General features: G+C 47.5%; 1 protein-coding gene across 3 annotated transcripts in view; it reads left to right on the top strand.

Moving 5' to 3' along the window:
- The first annotated feature begins 1,368 nt into the window (after positions 1-1,368).
- The window catches only part of MEMO1 (mediator of cell motility 1), a 91,370-nt gene continuing 77,917 nt past the window's right edge, over positions 1,369-14,821 (top strand). The window contains exons 1-2 of one of the 3 annotated variants that reach the window (XM_040993024.1): positions 1,369-1,417; positions 2,131-2,208. In XM_040993024.1, coding sequence (XP_040848958.1) covers positions 2,148-2,208 — 61 coding nt within the window. In that variant the 5' untranslated portion in view covers positions 1,369-1,417; positions 2,131-2,147. Of the gene's footprint in view, positions 1,418-2,019; positions 2,209-14,821 lie in introns of those variants that run through there. The other 2 variants (XM_040993025.1, XM_040993026.1) reach the window with 2 other exon arrangements.

Raw genomic sequence — 14,821 nt, 5'->3', positions numbered from 1 at the left:
TGGTCCTGGCTGTTCCTTTTCTGATCCGGCTCTCTGCTTGTAGCCTAGGATTGCAGCAGGAGAGGGCTCAAGTCTCGGGGGCCCTGCACGTGTGTGGGAGACTGGAGGGAAGTTTCTGGCTCCCAGAGTTTGATCAGCTCAGCTCTGGTGATTGTGACCATTTGGGGAATGAACCACATGATGGAAGATCCTGTTTCTCCTTCTCTCTGCAAATCTTTCCAATAAAAACAAGCCTTTCAAGAAAACTGCGTTTGTCTTTTTGGTATGTCCATTTTTATATCTTCCATGTGTATAAATATTTGGGCAGGCTAGTGGTGAGGTGAGGTGGGTTAAACTGGAGTGAAGGAAAATAGATACAGTACACAACTAAAGCAGAACAATGCAGGTAGGTAACTCACCAGTGTTTGAGTGATTCATCAGGCTGTTGCACAGGAATTTTACATAAAGTTGGAAAGCATGGGGGGAGAAGGAACCAACACAGGGCCTTTGTAACAATGTGAATTATGGCTCTGGGGAAGCTACACTTGAACCTCAGGCACGTGGTCCTTATCTCCCGCACCCCCACTTCCACAGGGGTGCCTGTTTAGTGTGAAAGTCAGACACAGCAGCAAGACCCAAATCTGAGTGAGGGCATCCAGGTGGCTCTTCACCTCTTCCCAGTTCCAAGTGATCAACAGCACTTCCCAGAAGTACCAACAGCACTTCCCAGAAGATCCAGGATTCTTTACACTTGCAAAGGAATTCTTTGTTCCTGATTTTCCCGTGTTATATTGGAATGTATAGTTAGCTCTAGCAAGGGCAAAGAGGAAATAATACAAAGCAGAAATGGTGTTTGCTGTGCACCCGCTGCCATGGGGCCCCTTTACCTGGGTCTGTTCCAATCCCGGCTGCATCCGTTGGGTGCCGCTCCCCATTTTACGGTTGATTACAAATGAGGCCAGTTCTGTCACCCTTCAGCTGGACTACAAGCTAATCGCTCACAGTCCAAAGCCACGATTCCGTGTTAGAGGTGACCGGCGGCAGCAAAAAGTAGGCTCACAGGTGCCTGCTTCTACACATCAACTTCCCAGCGTTAGCACAGACAAGATTGGCAGCCCCAAGAGGGAAACCTCGAGGGTGCAAATCCACCAGGGACTCCGCCTTCAGGTGTGTGTGTGTGTGTGTGTGTTTGGGGGGGGGGGGCATACCAGCCGCCCCTGCCAGGTGGCCAGCCTCTTCGGCGTGCCCAAAAGAGGTGCAGTTGCCGGTGTGTGTGGGGGAGGGGGCTGCCTTGCGGCTGCGTCCTGCTCGCCGCGCCCTCCCCCAGCCTCCGCTGCCGCCAAAGCCCGGAGCGCGGAGCGCGCACGTTGAGTCTCCGGGCCCGGGCCTGGCCGCGGCGCCGGGCATGCTCAGTGGGCAGGACCCGGGCGAGTGGCGAGTAAGGGAGCGTCGGCTGCGCTGGGGCTGCCTTCCCTCGCTTCGGGGGGCCCCGCACCCTGGGCTGCTTTTCTATCTTAGGGGGGAGGGGGACGCCGAGCCGCAGCGTCGGCCGCTGCCTCCCGGTGGGGCCGCCCGACCCCAGATGCCGCCTGGCCTGTCCGGTTTCCGCCGTTAACCTCGCGGCGCGGCCCGGGAGGAGGAGGAGGAGGAGGAGGAAGAGGAGGAGGAGGAGGAGCGGGGCGGGGCGGGCGGAGCGGCCCCAGGGCCCAGCCGGGGGTGGGGGTGGGGTGGGGTGGGTGCGGGGAGCCCCGCGGGGGTGGGGGGAGGGGGCGGGCTCCGAGTCACGGGGTGGGGTCACCGGCGGGGGCTCGGCGGAACCAGCCCCGGTGGGCAGCAGCGGCGGCGGCGGCGGCAGCGGGCCCCGGGCCAGGGCTTTCCGGCCTTCGGGGAGGCCGCCGCGGGCCCCATCTTCCGGCGCTCGGCCGAGTTTGTGGTGATTGTTGCTGCCGCTGCCACCGCCCCTGCTGCCACCTCCTCCTCCCCCTCTCCTCCTCCTCTTCCTCCTCCTCCTCCTCCTCCTGGGCCGGGCTGATCCCCTCCCCGCTGCCGCCTCCTCCTGGGCTGGGCCCGCGGTGTCTCGTCCCCTCGCGGAGCCGCTCCTGCCGCCGCCGCCGCCGCCGCCTCCTCCTCATTCATCCTCGTGCACCATAGGCGGCACAGGCACCAAGATGTCCAACCGAGTGGTCTGCCGGGAAGCCAGTCACGCCGGGAGCTGGTACACAGCCTCAGGTAGGGCCCCAGGCCGCCGGGCCGCCTGGCCCCGCGCCCGGCCGGCCGAGGTCGGGCAGCCCGGCCCCTCGCGCGCGGCGGCGGGCGGAGACCAGGGCGCGGACGGGCCGCGGGCGCCGACCGACCGCGTGCAGGGCGAGCGGGCCGCAGCCGGCCGGGCTCGCGCCGTCCCGGAGTTGGGGAGCCAGAGGAGTTGCCACCGCCCTGGCAGCCGCACCCCTCCCTCGGGACCAGGCTGCAGGGGAAGAACGTGCTCCCGATCGTGCCCTGGGACCCGCGTCGACTTGTCGCCTGTTCCTCCGGCCGCTCCACCGGGGAGGGACGCGGGTGTCCCGGTTTCCCCTCCGGGAGCGTCCAGGCATTCACCTCCCTGCCCTGCCTGCCCGGGGGTCCGACTCAGGCGCCCCCCGAACCTCCTCGCCTGTGTCCCTGGGGCCGGTTTAGCCCTGTGGCACTGGTGGGGACAGGCAGCGTGTCCCTCACCCTTTGAGGTGCCAGGCGGCGCTGGTGGAAGGAGTGAAGAGTGGTATTTTCTCTTTCCCTGAGACGAGCTCTCCGCCCAGGAGGGGTGTCAGGCCAGGGCCTTGGGGTGGGGTGGGGTCAGGGATTTGGGGTGAGGGGAGGAGGTAGAGGCCGGGGCTTTGGGCGGCTGCCCCGCTCTTTTGTCAGCGTGTGCATTGTTCCTGTCATTCAGGAGAGGGGCAGCTGGGGATGGCATCAGCACTTTTTTCCTTCAGGGTCTAGTTGCTCCACGCAAAGCAGGTGCTGGAGACGAGCTAGTCAGTTAGTTTTAGGTTTTGAGCGAATTTTCAGTCTCCTGGCCGTACTGCCTGCGAGCATTTTTACGAGTTGTGCAAAAAAAAAAAAAAAAGGTGTAGATAGGAACTTACCCTTTAATAAAGCTCTTGTTCAAACGATGGTTTTCTGGGATTGTTTTCAGGAGTCACATTTCTGGTATGCTAAGGAAGAAAGTTGCACTGTGATTCTCAAGTCTTCAGCCCGTTGGTGTTGGTATAGCTGTTAAGCAGGCTTCGCTTTATGAGTCCGTATCATGTTTTCCCTTTGCCAGTAATTGGGTTGGGTGGTGTCAGGGGCTTGTGAGAAAACCAAGATTTGGAAGAGAATTCATTTCTCAGAGGTTGCTGAACTAGCTCATCAGGGACGTGCAGTTTACTGAGTCACTGGAGACTTAACTGAGAAGACACTAAGGAATTAGGATTCGCAACTATTGGTAACAGTGTAGGTAAGTTCTGCCTTAAGCAATGGGACATTGCGCAGTGGATTGGTTTCCCCCTTTGATACTTGCTTGACATGCTTCCTAAATGATTCTCACACCCTGAGGAGGTCTGGGAAGCTGATCTTATGGGCCATGTGGGGAAATATTAAGTTCAAGGATATGGCTAGGACCCTTAGACAGGGACAGAACAGGAGTTAAAACAGTCCTCTGGCTCCTGGGCTGGCGTATCCTCCAGTCAGTGTGTCTTCCCTAACTCTTAGCAGTGAATAACGGCCTTTTCAGGGTGTAAGGTGCTCTGTAAAGGCAAGGAAGTCCCCGTTTGCTCCCTGCTGCCCATCTTTTGATTTATTTGTTGTGGTTTTTTTTTCCCTGTGCTTTAATCCTCTGCCATAGCTTATGTTGGAATGTAGACAAATGCTTCTGTAGCAATTTTTAGCCTTTTTTGGGAAGGGTTTTTGGGTAGCCAAGTAGTTCACACTTTGAACTAAAGACTTATAAAGTGTATCTTCTCAAGTAGGAGAAATCCTTCAATCTAGCTGAAAAATTTCTGTGCTTCTAGCTACTTGGCATCAGTGAGTGAAAATGAGCTATTAACATTTTTTTAGAAATTAAGATTTATTTGAAAGCCAGGGTCACAGGGAGAGGAAGAGAGAATGCTTCCATCTGCTGGTTCACTTTCCAAATGGCTGCAGTGGCTTCCTGGGCTCCCAAGTGGATACAAGCTTTCAGTGCTTTCCCAGTTGCCTTAGAGGTTACCTGGGTTGGAGATATAGTAGCCTGGACTTGAACTGGTGCCCATATGGGACACTGATGTTACAGGTAGTGGGTTTAACTTGCTGTGCTACACTGTCAGCCCCCCAAATTTAAAACGTTCTGAGAAATCAGTATTGGTATTTGATAATGTGAATTATCATGGATAACTTTATTATTAATAATGGCTCACACTGTGACTCTTTTTGGTATGTTGTGTATTAGACTTTCATTTAAAAGATTTACTTGTTTGAGGCTTGTGTGGTGGCTCGTCAAACTAATGTTCTACCCTGTGGAGCTGGCATCCCATATGGGCACTGGGTTGTGCCCTGGCTGCTCTGCTTCTGATTCAGCTCTCTGCTTTATGGCCTGGGAAGGCAGTGGAAGATGGCGCAAGTCCTTGGGCTCCTGCACCCACATGGGAGACCCAGAGGAAGCTCCTGGCCCTGGTTTTTGATTAGCTCAAGCTCTGGCTGTTGTGGCCATTTGGAGAAAGGACGAGCACTCTCCCCTCTGTAAGATCTGCCTTTTTAATGAAACAGACAAATAAGTAAAAGGATTTATTTACTTGAAAGACAAAGGGAGAAATCTTCTGTTAATTAGTTCACTGTCCCTTGGCCTTAATGCAGAGCTAGGTCAGGCCAAGCCGGGAGCTTGGCACTCTGTTCTGGTGTCTACAGAGGTGGCCAGGGCCCAAGCACGTGGGCTCGTGCTGGTTCCTTAGGCACAGCAGCTGGGAGCTGGGTCGAAACTGTTGCCTCTGTGTGATTCCAACCTTGCAGATTGCAGTTTAATCACTGTTCCATAGTGCTGGCCTCTGAGATGTTTTTGAATTTGAGTATTCATTGAGGGAGAATTTAAAGTAGTTTGTTTGTAGAAGCCTATTTTGTATTTTAAAAATAAAACTACAAATAAATAAGCTTTAACTTGGCATCATACTTTTATCTTTAGTTGCATGCCAGTGTACCTGTACTGATAATATGGACTGTTGCAAAAATTATACTTCAGTTATGAACTTATCAAAAAATTATGTGAATAATAGGGGTGATCTGATTATAGATTACCATTCTGTGATTTGTATTTTATTCAGTTTGTGTCCTTAAAATTAGTATTCAGTGATTGCTATAAATAAGGATGAAATTATATTAGCTTCAGTTGTGTAGCTCTTTCAGAAAAACATGTGTGTACACACGTGTATCTATATTTTACTCTTTGTTACGTGTTAGGTTCAGTGGGGGTGGTGCATATCACTGCATGCCCTCAAGGAATTTACAGTTTATTTGCAGTAAATGATAACCCCGTGCAGTAACTATCAGGGAAGTTCATGGGCTGCTGTTACTAGTTCTGAGGGCATAGAATGCTTTGATACTGGGTTAGAATTTGGCTGTGCAGGAAGGGGAAGGGTTTTTGGGTAAGTTTGGCAACAGAAAGCCAGAACTTTGGATGGGGAAACACCATGAAGATGCAGAGGCAGATAAAGATGAGTAGGTGATGTGATGTAATTTATAGCCTGGGCTAGTATATGGGAGCTAGAGTCTAGATCCTGGTGTCACGTGGCTCACACTTAACCAAGATACAGTGAAAATGAAGGGAAGTTCAGAGTAGGATAGCAATGTGATTCGAGTAGAATTTTAGAAGCATGAGTATCTCTGGGTGTGCAGCAGTATTGGCACACAGCTTATATTCAGGCTGGGGTCTCTTAAATACTTTTTTTTTGAATGGTTCATTAGCTAAGTGTGGTTTTCCGTATTTAAAGGGTTATTTAAAAAGTGAGAACTGCATTAGACACCGTGTGTGGCACGTATTTAAAGTTTGCCAACACTGCTTGTGGTTCTCAAAGTGCGATCTCCGGACCAGTACCATGATATGTCTGTGTTCTCTCAGTGTGATGCAGCGTTTATTATTTTAAGTCCTTTATTTTATTTATTTTTTATCTGAAAGGCAGAGAAAGAGATCTCCCTTACTCTTGTTTACTCACCAAATGGCTGCCACATTCCTGTCCAAACCCAGGAATCAGGAACTTCTTACTGGTGCAAGGACCATGGCCATGAGCAGGGAGCTGATTAGAAGTACAACAGCTAGGACCTGAATCATATGGGATGCTGCCATTGCAGGTTAAAACTTACTTAGCCTGCTTTGTCACAGCACTGGCCCCAGCCCTTAACATTTTTAAGAAAAAAAGATTTCTATTTGAAAGGTAGATTGTCAACCCCTCCCCCACTACCCTCATATACCATCGCTGGTTCACTGTGTTTCTTTATTTCTTTCTTTAAATAAGATTTATTTATTTTTTATTGAAAGCACAAATTTACAGAGAAGGAGAGATAGAGAGGAAGATCTTCCATCCGCTGATTTACTCCCCAAGTGACTGCAACAGTCAGAGCTGCACCGATCCAAAATCAGGAGCCAGGAACTTCTTCTGGGTCTCCCATGTGGGTGCAGGGTCCCAAGGCTTTGGTCTGTCCTCAACTGCATTCCCACTCACCCCTTTTAAAGATTTATTTATTTTTAATGGGAACACAAAATTACAGAGAGAGAGAAAGATCTTCCATTCCCTTGTTCACTCCCCATGTGGCCACAGTGGCTAGAACTAAGCTGATCTGAAGTTAGTAGTCTCTTTTGGGTCCCCCACACAGCTACAGGGTCCTAAGGACTTGGGTCACCCTCTGCTGTTCTCTCGGGCCACAGGCAAGGAGTTGGATGGAAAGTGGAGTAACCAGGGCAAAAATTGGTACCCATCTGGTGCCAGAAAGGGAAGGATTAGCCAATTGAGCTATTGTTAGGTCCTCTTGTGGGTCTCCCATGTAGGTGCAGGGTCCCAAGGCTCTGGGCCATCCTCGACTGCTTTCCTAGGCTACAGCAGGGAGCTGAATGGGAAGCAGGGCTGTCGGTATTGAAACCAGCACCCAAATGGGATATTGGCACATTCAAGGTGAAGACTCTTTTGCCTAAGCTACTGCACCGGACCTTTGATACACATCTTAAATGTGGTTTTATTTTTAAATTTGTTTTCAGACATTCTGATTTTCTTTTTTATTTATTTATTTATTAAAGATTTATTTTTATTATGTTTTATTGGAAAGGCGGATATACAGAGAGCAGGAGAGACAGAGAGGAAGATCTTCCGTCTGATGAGTCTGATTTTCTAAACCTATTTAATGAAATTATAGCAGGGTTCAGTGGGTGGAAAACTGTTAATCTTTTGTGTGTGTGTGTGTGTAACTTGAGTTTTGGAGTGTTAAAATGTCTTGGTGTGTGGAAATTTATAAACTAATACAAATTAGCACATCATATGATGACACTTACTTGTGAAGTGGATTCCAGGGCTGGAATTTTGTGTAGTGCTTTAGTCACAGCTTGGGATGCCTGTATTGTATATTGAAATGTTGGGTGACGATCTGGCTTTTCCACTTGTGATCCAACTTCTTCTTCTTTTTTTTTTTTTTAAAGATTTATTTATTTTTATTACAAAATCAGATAAAAAGAGAGGAGGAGAGATAGAGAGGAAGATATTCCATCCGATGATTTACTCTCTAAATGACTGCAACGGCCGGTACTGCGCAGATCTGAAGCTGGGAACCAGGAACCTCTTCCAGGTCTACCACGCAGGTGCAGGGTCCCAAAGTTTTGGGCCGTCCTCGACTGCTTTCCCAGGCCACAAGCAGGGAGCTGGATGGGAAGTAGAGCTGCTGGGATAATAACCGGCACCCATATGGGATCTAGGCGTGTTCAAGGCGAGGACTTTAGCTGCTAGGCCACTGCGCCGGACCTGTGATGCAACGTTTTACCAACGTGTACCCTCGCAGATGTGGGTGAAAAATCCCCAGGCCGGTCCCTGACTCTGCTGGGAGACGCAGTTGAGTTCCAGGCCTTTGACCTGGCCCAGTCTTTACTATTGTGAACATCTGGGGAGCCAACCAGAAGATGGCAGAGAGCTTTGCTTTTTGTTTGGTGTGTGTGTGGGGGTCCTCTCTGTCTCTTGGCATTTCAAGTAACTTGAAAAACAAATAAATGAAAATTAAAGGAAAACAAAGTAGGTTCTTTTAGATTATTATATATGATTATGCTGATTTATATTATTTCTTTTTTTTTTAAAAGATTTATTTTATTTTTATTGGAAAGGCGGATATACAGAGAGGAGAGACAGAGAGGAAGATCTTCCATCCGATGATTCACTCCCCAGGCAGCTGCAACGGCTGGAGCTGAGCCAGTGCGAAGCCAGGAGCCTCTTTCAGGTCTCCCATGCGGGTGCAGGGTCCCAAAGCCTTGGGCCATCCTCGATTGGTTTCCCGGGCCACAGGCAGGGAGCTGGAAGGGAAGCGGGGCTGCTGGAATAGAACCGGTGCCCATATGGCATCCCGGGCGTGCAAGGCGAGGACCTTAACCACTGTGCCACCGTGCCGATTATTTCTTACTCTGTTATTTTACTGTGAAGAACGGCAAGTATGAAGGAAGTTTAACATGTGAACTCAATATTACTGCTTGATTACCTTTTTCCTCCAGTTCTTGTCCTTTCACAGGCAATTGACACATCAGAATCATCTTTCTGAGCCCTGTGATGTAGTTTGTACTAGCTACTTTTGGGTTTTTGTCCATTTGAAATAAGATGAAAATGACAAAAAATAAGATCTTTCGTTAAGTACTTCCATAGGTGCATTACATAGATGCATGTAATCTATAATCTTCAAAAGGGATGCTATAAGGTTGGTATCATCTCCAATAATGGGTGAGGAAACAGTGACTCGGGGGGATGAAGTCACTTAGTTAAGGTGTAGCTAGTGAGTGGAAGAGCCAGTCTGGCTCTGAAGCTTGAGTGTAGTGTCTGGGCAAGGAGCTGGCGTGATGAGTGCTGCTCCAGGCTCTCCCCAAACTGCAGGAGGGGTGTTGTGTATCATTTGTAGCTTGAAAGCATTTTCTTAAGCATTTCTGTTTTTTTTACCATAAGCCTATGATTAATTATAGGAGGGGTAGGGCAGGCAGATTGTTGATTCGTCTGTATCCTGCCATTTTATAGCTGGGAAGCTAAGAGTTGGAGGAGTCTTCCTTGCCTGAGTCATACTACTAGGAAGTAGAACCGCTAGGATTTCCAACCCAGAAGTTCTGGGCAAAGCCTGCTGTTCTTTCTATTTACGGTAATGGCAGGATAAGTAAGAAATTGAACTCTTTGAAATTAGTAAGTATCTATGATTGCCAAATAAAGAGATTATAAAATGACAAAAGCATAGTTAAAATTTGAATGTTATAAATATGACAACAAAATTGAGATATGTTTATTAGATTGGACCTAGAATTTGAATTGGGTCTAACAAAGTCTGGCATATCTCAAGAGGCTTTATTTAACATACACTGAGTCAGTATTGAGCAAATTGTGCTCTGTGTGAAAGGGACTGGATGTTTAGCAGGGGATGAAACATAAACATTCCTAGAGTTTACAGTTTCAATGGGAGAGGCTGACTGTCAGGATGCTCTGTAGTACCAGGACACGAGCACAGAGGAGAGTGCCCTGGAGGGTCACAGCAGAGCTAGCGCACAGGGTGTATGCAAAATGAACTAGCATGCAGAGGGCAACTTGATTTTAGTAAAGATTTGAAGGACGTTAAAGAATAAGCTTTGTGTGTTTATGGGGATCATCCTAGGCAGAGTCGAAAACTCAAAGATCTGAGGCTAGACCAGGACTAGACTATTGGAGGAACATCAAAGAGGCTAGGCCAGTGCGGCATGAAGTAAACTTGGATGGAGTGGTAGTGTGTAAGTGGCAAGTGCCTAGGGTATGGGTACAGCAGGCTGGTGGTCAGCCTTGACGAACATTGAAGTGACCTTTACTTGAATGAGTAGCCACTGGAAGGTTTTGAGCTGTGGATGACCTGGCGTAATAATTAAGATTTTTAGAATCATTTTACTCTTATTCAGAGTACACTGAGGCCCACGAGTGGTGAAGACAGAGGCAAGGACAAACCCTGGAAGATCAGTTAGGAAGTCTTTGCAAGTGAGGGATGGTAGTGACTCGGATTGAGTGATGCCAGTGGGGTCTGCTGAATCACTTCCCAAATGGCTGCAATGGCTGCACTAGGCCCGGTCTGGAGCTGGGAACCTGGAAATTTTTTTCTGCGTCTCCCACAGGTTTCAGTGGGCCAGATACTTGGGCCATATCCTGCTACTTTTTCTAGGTCAATAACAGGAGCTGGATTAGAAGGAGAGCACCCGGGACACTAACTGTTTTCCATGTGAGATACTGCCATCACAGGCAGCAGCTCTACTCATCTCCACTTCCTGCTGGTGTGTAAGGCAGATTTGGCAGAAGAGCAGCTGGGACTTGAACCGGTATGGTTTTACTTGCTACACCAGAATGCTGTCCACAGGGGTAACAGGTTTTGAAGAATAATTTTGGAGGGGGAAGGTTAGAATTGAGTTTTGATTTAAGTTTGAGTTGTTTCCTACCCAGTCGAATGGATACATGAGTCTGGAGTTTGAGAGGTCTAGATGGGTGATGCAGGGAGCTGCCTGAACACTGTGTCCTGGGAAGTTAAGCCATTTCCTGTGATGTAGGCGTCTCAGATGGTTTGATCCTTGGCTGCTCTACTTCCTGCTAATGTAACTGAGAAAGCAGCAGAAGATGGCTCAAGTGCTTGGGTCCTTGGACCCATGTGGAAACCTGGATGAAGCTCCTGGCTCCTGGTTTCAGTCTGGGCCACTCCTTCCTTTTGTGGCCGTTTGGGGAGTTTACCAGCAGACAGAAGATCTGTCTTTCCCTCTCTATAATTCTGCCTTTCAAATAAAATAAAATTTAAAAAAACAGGCTGCTGGTATAAAATTGAGAACTTTTAAGTCAGGTATTCACACACAATCACCAGGAGAATGAGACGAGGAAAAAATGATTCAGTGACTGAAGAGATTTGAGAGTTAAGTGTGGTGAGATGTGCTGGTAACCAAGTGAAGAGAGCACTTTAAGGCATCTCAATACACTTTAGGTAGATTGACCTGAGCATTTTCCCTGACAAACACACTTGAATCTAGTCAGAGCCACTTTGGAGTTAACCATCCCTTATGGCTGCTGGCAGAGCTTTCTGTTACAGCAGAGAGAATGTTTAAAAATCTAGACCTGCTACTGTCCACTTCTTCACTGCCTCTTCATCACACTCTACGTTCAAGCTATTTATGAAGACTTAGATCTCACATGCTATGATCTCTGTATAGCTTTAATTTTTAAAAATTTACTTGTAAGGTGTGTTTACATACACACACACACACACACACTCTCTCTCTCCCATCTGCTGGTTACTCCTCAAATGTCTGCAATGCCGGGGGCTGAACCAGGACAAAGCCAAGAGCCAGGAGCTTCATCTGTGGCTGGTAGGGATCCGACCACTTGGAGCATCTTCTGCTCCTTGCCCGGGTGCATTGACAGGGAGCTGGACTGAATGGGTGGTGCCACTGCTACCACAGTGCTAGCTAGCCCCATAATGCTCTGATTTCATCTTCCTACTTCCATGCACATACATTGATTCAGTCGCTCTAGTCATTCTCTCTTAATACTTGTTTGTTTGAAAGAGTAAGAGAGACAGAGTGCTCTTTCAGGCAGTGGCTTAGATGCTGTATATCTAAGGAAATGAAATTTTTGTTGCTTCTTTTTTTGCTAGTCACAGTTAGGGGGAGGAATAGGAAGAGATGTTGAAAATGGGTGGGGTCGCTTCCCCCGTAATGTTGTGTGCAACAGTTGTCCCTGGAGATAGCTTTTGCATAAGGGATTTATGGTTAAGTAAGTTTAGGAAATGTTGCACCTTTTTTTTTTTTTTTGTGGGCCCTGACAATTCAAAATAGTATTGCTTTGTTGCTTGTTATGTGTTCTGTCCTCAAGAAAACACACAGTATTTTCACTTGAACATGGAACACTTTCCCAATTGTGAGACAGAATGGTCTAAATAAATGTTAATTACATTAAAGTGTTGTACTTAAATCTGCATTTGTGTTTTTTTCATTATTTCTATTAGTTTCGAAGAGCAGTGTTAATATTTGTTATTGTGTTGAATTTTTTTCTTTTGTAGGCTCATTCTTCACATTTTAACTCTGTTACTTGGTACACTTGTTTAGAACTTTTTTTTAAAGACTTATTTGCTTATTTGACAGAATTACAGAAAGGGAGAGATAGAGATCTTCTGACTACTGATTCACTTCCAAAATAGCTGCAATGACCAGGAGGTTGAAGCCAAGAGCCAGGAGCTTCAGTTGGGTCTTCCAAATGAGTGGCAGGAACCCAAATACTTGGGCCATTTCCTGTTGGAGAAAAGCACCATTTCTTGTCCCAGCGTTGCAGGCTGCAGCTTAATGTGCTCTACCACAATTCTGGCCATAAGTGTTTGATAATGTATCTTGTCTAGGAGTGTTCCTTCAGTTATAGTAAGAGTGACCCAGTTTTCTGTTGGTTAATATTTTACATGGCACATGCTTTCTGCTTATTTTGGAGGAAAAACAAAAACCAGCCTTAGGTTTTTTTTTTTAAGATTTATTTTTATTATTTTTTTTATTGGAGAGGCGGATATACAGAGAGGAGAGACAGAGAGGAAGATCTTCCGTCCGATGATTCACTCTCCAAGTGAGCGCAACGGCTGATGCTATGCCGATCCGAAGCCAGGAGCCTCTTCTGGGTCTCCCACGCGGGTGCAGGGTCCCAAAGCTTTGGGCTTTTCCTTGACTGCTTTCCCGGGCCACAGGCAGGGAGCTGGAAGGGAAGCGGGGCTGCCGGGATTAGAACCGGCACCCATATGGGATCCCGGGCGTGCAAGGCGAGGACCTTAACCACTGCGCCACTGCGCCGGGCCCCAGCCTTAGGTTTGATATTAGGAGGACACACTAAACTTAGAAAGGCTGTTAAGCTTAGGGACGTGGGTTGTTATTGAGAAGAGACACAAAGTAATGTTAGGAAAAAAAAAAGCTTCTGTGGTTCTATTCAAGAGAAGACAGGTGCAGTGGAGTTGTACCAGTGAAGTAACTTTTCTCATTGATCCTGTAAAACAGATATAAGGTATTTCAAACCAGAGAAACACAGCTAGCTGGTTGTACCCAAAGTTAATTGAGGTTTAGTTGCATAGGCTTGGCCTGGTTCAGGCCATGATTGACTTAAGCTAGCCTGCAGCACATCCTCCCCCCCCCCCACACTGATACACTGTGGCTTCCCTTATATAAAGAGAACAAAAGCAGTGCCTTAAATTACATTGTTAGCATGGATTGTTGGAATACAGATGCATTAAACAAAATTGTGCTGAAATGTACTTAACATAAAATACTTAAAGTCACTTGGCAGGCAGAAAATCTTCCTTTCATTGATTCGTTTCCCAAAGACCTCAAAAGCCAAGGGAGGGCTAGGCTTCAGCCAGGAGTCATTCTTGGTCATCTTGGGTGCACACGAACAGGAAGCTGGAATTAGAAGTGGAGCCAGTGCTTGAACCCCTTATTCTAAGCCAGGCTGTGAATGACCCAAGTAACAGCCTAGCTGTTGCACAGGATATCAACCCTCAAAATTTGCTATTTTAGTAATGTTTAAACAGAGTTTATATATTTGAAAGAGTGACAGAGAGAGGTGGCTTTCATGACTGGTTTATTCCTCAAAGACCCACAGTAGCCAGGCCTTAGCAGGCCCACCCTGGAAGCCTGAAACTTTACCAGCAGATCCAGGTCCTTGAGCTGTGATCCTCTGCCTTTCAGGGTGTGCATTAGCAGGCAGTGGGATAGGAAGCCAAGGCAGGACTCGATTCCAGACAGCCTGAGGTGGGATGCTGGTGTTTCAGTCGCTAGCTTAACACGCACTGCCACTAATCCTGCTCTGCCCGCCCATTCTGTTTTCACAATTTTTAAAAAAGGATTTATTTTTATTTTTATTACAAAGTCAGATATACAGAAAGGAGGAGAAACAGAGAGGAAGATCTTCCCGTCCATTGATTCATTCCCTAAGTGACCACAGTGGCTGGTGCTGAGCTGATCCAAAGCCAGGAGCCAGGAGCCAGGAGCCAGGAACCAACTCCAGGTCTCCCACACAGGTGCAGGGTCCCAAGGCTTAGGGCTGTCCTTGACTGCTTTCCCAGGCCACAAGCAGGGAAGCTGGATGGAAAGTGGGGCCACCAGAATTAGAACTGGTGCCCGTATGGGATCCTGGGCGCGTTCAAGATGAGGACTTTAGCTGCTAGGCCACAGTGCTGGGCCCCATAATTTATTTATTTTTTTGTATGTAGTTTATGTGCGACTAAGTACATTCACAGTATTTGTAGCTGTTATCACTCACCTCCAGAACTTTTTTCATCTTCCCCAACTGTAGAAGTCTATCTGTGAGTTGCAAATTCTTCATTTTTTCCACTGTTCAACCCTGACAGTTATCGCTCTGCTTCTCACCCTTTTATGTCTGGCTTTCTTCACTTGATGTAATGTTTTCAAGGTTAAATCATACTGTCTGTATCAGAATTTCATCCTTTTTTTAAAGAATAGATGATACTTCATTATATGTGTATGTATCACATTTTGTGTACCCTTAGCTTTTTCTGTGTGTGTTTCTGTGTTGAGGGACGCTTAGATTGTTTCCATGTTTTGGCTGTTGTGAGTAATGCTGCTGTGAAATGGGTGCCCACTTGTTTATCTTAA

The sequence above is a fragment of the Ochotona curzoniae genome, unplaced genomic scaffold (genome assembly GCF_017591425.1).
Source record: "Ochotona curzoniae isolate NIBS_2020 unplaced genomic scaffold, NIBS_Ocur_1.0 contig_883, whole genome shotgun sequence".
Classification (NCBI taxonomy): domain Eukaryota; kingdom Metazoa; phylum Chordata; class Mammalia; order Lagomorpha; family Ochotonidae; genus Ochotona; species Ochotona curzoniae.
Note: the sequence above shows the minus strand (reverse complement) of the source record. Positions and strands in the feature narration are given on the sequence as shown.